The 5,000-nt window shown below is 40.0% G+C and overlaps 2 protein-coding genes across 2 annotated transcripts in view; both read right to left on the reverse strand.

The window, feature by feature from the left end:
• Positions 1 to 3,449, reverse strand: part of LOC143019796 (single insulin-like growth factor-binding domain protein-2) — a 14,259-nt gene extending 10,810 nt beyond the window's left edge. The window contains exon 1 of the mRNA XM_076175782.1: positions 3,288 to 3,449. Within this exon, the coding sequence (XP_076031897.1) occupies positions 3,288 to 3,358 (71 nt within the window). The 5' untranslated portion in view covers positions 3,359 to 3,449. The remainder of the gene's footprint in view (positions 1 to 3,287) is intronic.
• On the reverse strand, positions 3,423 to 4,425 carry LOC143018561 (uncharacterized). Its single transcript, XM_076174046.1, has 3 exons — positions 3,969 to 4,425; positions 3,675 to 3,689; positions 3,423 to 3,502 (listed from the first exon to the last, which is right to left on the reverse strand). The coding sequence occupies exons 1-3, from the start codon at positions 4,423 to 4,425 to the stop codon at positions 3,423 to 3,425; spliced, it is 552 nt and encodes a 183-aa protein (XP_076030161.1).
• Between the last annotated feature and the right edge of the window lie 575 nt (positions 4,426 to 5,000).

Genomic DNA, 5,000 nt, shown 5'->3' on the forward strand with positions numbered 1-5,000 from the left:
TCGGTAATTTCTATTTAGCCAGTCTCTCTTCATATGACAAGTTTGAAAATGCTGGTACCATTTTCGTGATTGCTCTCTGCATTATTTCAATTTTCTTTATATTCTTTTTGGTACTGGGTGACCATAATGTCGCAGCATACTCCAGTCTAGGCCTTATTAACGTGACTAATATTTTTGCATAAGAACATAAGAACATAGGAATGAAAAAGACTGCAATAGACCATAGGGCCTACACAAGGTAGCTTCATATCCATCACCATAAAGTTGTCTATCCGTTTCTTAAAACAACTAATAGTTTCAGCACTCACTACATGGTTGATAAATCTATTTCATTAGTTGACCACCCTATTAATAAATCAATTCTTGCCTATTTCCTTCTTAAATCTAAATTTACTGCGAGTCCTACCCTTGTTTGCCTTACCCTTGTTAAAGACTTTGATCCACTTGAACACCTCTATTAGATCACCCCGCACTCTGCTTTATCCCTGGCGCTAATGCACTGTTTCCTGGTTTTAAGGTCCGGACTCACTAAAACTCCGAAGTCTCTCTCGCACTCAGTTTCCTCTAAAACGTGTTATCTAAGCTGTATCTATTTTCGGGGTTGTGTAGCCCTACGTTTAACACACTACTCTTAGAGATATTGAAGGTCATTTGCCATTTCACCAACCATGTGAACAATTTGTTAAGATCAACCTGCAGAATCTCTGCGTCGTCTCCTGACCTAATTAGGCGCCCTATATTAGTGTCATTCGCGAACTTACTAACATCACTATTTATTCCATCGTCTAAGTCGATTATATACATAATGAACAACAAGGGACCCAAAACCGAGCCCTAGGGAACCCCATTAGTAACATTGCCCCGCCTGGATTTTACTCCATATATGGTGACCCGCTGTTTTCTGTTACTAATCCAAGCTCTAATCCATTCTAACACTTTTCATCCTATGCCATGGGCTTTGATTTTACTTAGTAGTCTCTGGTGTGGCACCTTGTCGAACGCTTTGCTAAAGTCAAGATAAATCACATCGTAATTATCATTGTTATCTAACGCCTTCTATACTTTAGTGTAAAAGGATAGAGGATTAGTTACACAAGACTTTTCTAATCATTTCTTCATCCAAATAGGTAAACGCCATTTTTATTGATCTTAGTAAGTTATAGGATTCTCCGACAATTTTGTTTATTTGTTTATCAAAGGACACGTCGTTTGAGATCATTACTCCCAGGTCTTTTTCAGATCCCACTTTCTTTACCTCTTTAGTTTCAATTGTATATTGTCCTGCTTTTTTTTTTCTTTTCTTTTTTCACTTTTTCCAAACTCCATTAAGCTAATTTCTTAATGTTGAGGTCCACGTCGTTTGAGATAATTACTCCCAGGTCTTTTTCAGATCCCACTTTCTTTACCTCTTTAGTATTGTATATTGTCCTGTTATTTTTTTTCTCAAACTCCATTAATTAAGCTAATTTCTTAATGTTGAAGTCCACTTCCCGCTTCTGTCTCCATTTCCAAACCTTGTTCAGGTTTCAGGTCTCTGTAGTGATTAGCAGTCCGTTTCGGTTTTCACTTTCCTCAACAATTTAGCATCATCTGCAAAGAAGCTCATGTAACATTCCACATCATCATCCATATCATTCACATAAATGGCAAACATTATTGGAGCCAATACAGATCCTTGCGGGACTCCACTAATCACCTCTTTCCAACCTCAAAACTTTTCTCTGAGTACTACTCTAATTTTTCTACCATTCAGGAAATCTTCCATCCAGTTTAGTAGGTTTCCTTGTATTCCTCCTATATTTTCCAGTTGTTGTTTTTTTTTAATAATTTTTGTGTGGTACTTTGTTGAAGGCTTTCTGTAAATCTAGGAAAGCACAATCAGCTCATCCATCCCTTTCTTGTATTATATCTATTAGTCTCGAGTAAAATCAGATTAAATTTGTGGTACATGATCTTCCCTGTCTGAATCCAAATTGTCTTGGGTTTACTATATTGTTTTCTTCCATCTATTCTTGATAATCTTCTCACAGATTTTGGCTACATTGCTTGTTAGGGAGACTGGTCTATAATTAGTTGGTTCTTCATGGTTTACTCCTTTATATATTGGTACAATGCTGGGATTTTTCCAGTCTTTTGGTATTTTTCCCTCTTTGAGTGAGCATCTTATCATGTCGTATATTTTGTCCATTATTATTATTGTTATCATTATCATTATTATTTTTTTTTTATTCTTTTAGTATCTAGTTTGCAGTTCCGTCTAGGCTGTGCGATTTCCTAACGTCAAAGTTCGTTAATTACTCCGTTATTTCTTTTTTGTTATTATTATTTCCCTCATGGGGGGGAGATCGCACTTCGCTTCCTTCGTCCCAATGCTGTACTTTTTCTCTATTGAAAACCGACTTGAAGTGATTGTTCATGACTTCGGCCATTTCTAGATCTTCTGTGTATTATATATTTCCTTGGTGTAGTTTCACCATTTCCTGTTTGTCTTTAATTTTACCGTTCACATATCCATAGAATTGTTTGGTTTGATCCTTGCATTTTTCTATGATTTCTTTTTCATAGTTTCTTTTTTTCCTCTGCGCATTTTTACATATTCATTTCTATAGTTTACATACACTTGCCATTTTCCAGGTTTTTTATCTTTTCTCCACCTTTTCCAAGCTTTGTCCCTTTTGTCTTTTGCCTCACTGCATCTTCTATTGAACCAGCATTTAACGTACACCCTCTCTTGGTACGTACCTATTCATTCCTTCGTTATAGATTTCCATCAAGATTGATCATTTCTCTTCCATTTTTGTCTCTTCAATGTAAAAAATTTCCCACTTGTGAGCGTGGCTCACAGGTGGCCACGCTCGAATGTGTACATCGATCATGAACTGCCTCGGTCAGGAAAAGAGCTTTGGGTGTCCACGCTTACACGTGACTATCGTTTCTGTGTGTGTGTGTGTGTGTGTGTGTGTGTGTGTGTGTGTGTGTGTGTGTGTGTGTGTGTGTGTGTGTGTGTGTGTGTGTGTGTGTGTGTGTGTGTGTGTGTGTGTGTGTGTGTGTGTGTGTGTGTGTGTGTGTGTGTGTGTGTGTGTGTGTGTGTGTGTGTGTGTGTGTGTGTGTGTGTGTGTGTGTGTGTGTGTGTGTGTGTGTGTGTGTGTGTGTGTGTGTGTGTGTGTGTGTGTACAATGTCACAATGTCATACTACTGAGCGCTTAGTAGTTACCATATATCTTCAAGATACCTACTTCCCAAAACCTTTGTCTAGGAAGGGCCACATACGCCTTCCTCGGCCTTACCTGTGCTCTCCCGACAGAAAGACAAAAGCTGCCACGAGACAGAGCCCAGCGTTGACGAGACGGTGGTCCATGGTGACGACAACGGCGTGGGCGTCGATCGAGGCTGCGACTGATAAGGCAGGACGAGGTCGAACTTCACGTCTGTGTCTTCCACCGATGGAGGGCTGTGGAACACTGATGTGCTAACAACCCGAAGGCTCTCACGTCAGCAACACCTGTGGACGAGGCTTGTAATAGTTTGCACTGAAGTACCATTGTTCCTGCTACTGAGCATTTACTAGTAGTAAGTAACGGTAAAAAAAGGATAAGGAATCTTTTATTTCTTCATTCTTTCCGTCTTATAAATTGTCAAAAATTGTAAAACTATACATTTGTGAGATGGCTCACCAGTGAACATAATTTCTGGGCAAAAATGGCATGCCAGTCATATTGCATATTAGTCAAAGACAAGGGGTGACATTAGGCTACATAATTTCCTCCCTAGTGACGAAGAATGAGGAACGATACAGATTTTGTTGGTTTCATAGTGGTGAGGGAAGTGTCCTTTCTTGCTGGAGAAGGTATAGATGCGCTCTCATAGTGGAGATAGGCCGGCTTCAGACGGTGGATGGCAATGACATCGGTTTTTTTTTTTCTTTTTTTTTTCGTTTCTGTCAACAGTAATGGTTTTTCTCTCCCTACGGATGACTCTGAAGGAGTCTTGATATGGTGGCTGGAAAGGTTTCTTTACCGAGTCAACTCTAACGAACACGTGTATGCAGGTGTCCAGGTCTTGGTTTACAAAAGCCTTGGAGGGTGACGTACGAGGTTGTGCAGGCTGAAGGTATTGCATGCGTTCTCTCAGGTGGGTTGCAAATTTTTGAATGGTGGAGGGTTTAGAGTCAGGTGTAGTGGGTAGGAGCTGGTCAGGTAACCTGAGCGTTGTGCCCTGCACGAATTCTGCAGAGAAGTGGTACAGGTCTTCCTTCAGCGAGGTACCTATGCCTAGAAGGACTAGAGGAAGGACTTGTGGCCAATCTTCACTTTGAGCTGAGGCTGTAAGGGAAGACTTTAGTGTACGGTGAAGCTGTTCACAGGTACCATTTGCTTGCGGGTGATAGCTAGCAGTCCGAAAGCGTCGGATGCCAAGAAATGTCATTACCTTGGTCCACACATTGGATTAAAACTAGCTGCCACGGTCGGAAGTAAGGCTAAGAGGGACACCGAATCTGGAGATCCACGTCTTGATGAACGCGCGGGCGACGGAGTCCGTAGAGATGTCAGCTAAGGATACAACTTCAGGCCATCGTGTGAAACGATCGACGCAGGTAAGAATGTACTGGTAATTATCAGAGAAGGACAGTGGACCGACGAAATTTGTATGCACGTGTTTGAATTTTGTGGAAACTGGAGTGAAAGTGGCTGCAGGAGAGCATGTGTGACGCGATACCTTGGAACTTTGACTGTGAGTACCAATTACAATATTCAAGTCAAATGCAACTCACACGGCGTGTACCCATGTCTTCCCTTAATGTATGTAGCTCATGATTTATGAAATATAATATTAGAAGTGTTACAAATCTGGATTTGATTCGTATTGATTCATTATATGTAATTTAATTGCGTTCTAGAGTTATATTGTAATACAATAATACTATTGTATTGTATTGTATTGTATAATACTATTGTATTGTATTGTATTGTATTGTATTGTATTGTATTGTATTGTATTGT

Source organism: Oratosquilla oratoria, chromosome 3, assembly GCF_046742065.1.
Source record: "Oratosquilla oratoria isolate Oo_2021 chromosome 3, ASM4674206v1, whole genome shotgun sequence".
In the NCBI taxonomy this organism is placed as follows: Eukaryota; Metazoa; Arthropoda; class Malacostraca; order Stomatopoda; family Squillidae; genus Oratosquilla; species Oratosquilla oratoria.

What these genes read in the sequence shown, in the direction of transcription:
- LOC143018561 (XM_076174046.1), bottom strand. Translation starts at nt 4,425, where the DNA reads ATGACATTTCTTGGCATCCGACGCTTTCGGACTGCTAGCTATCACCCG.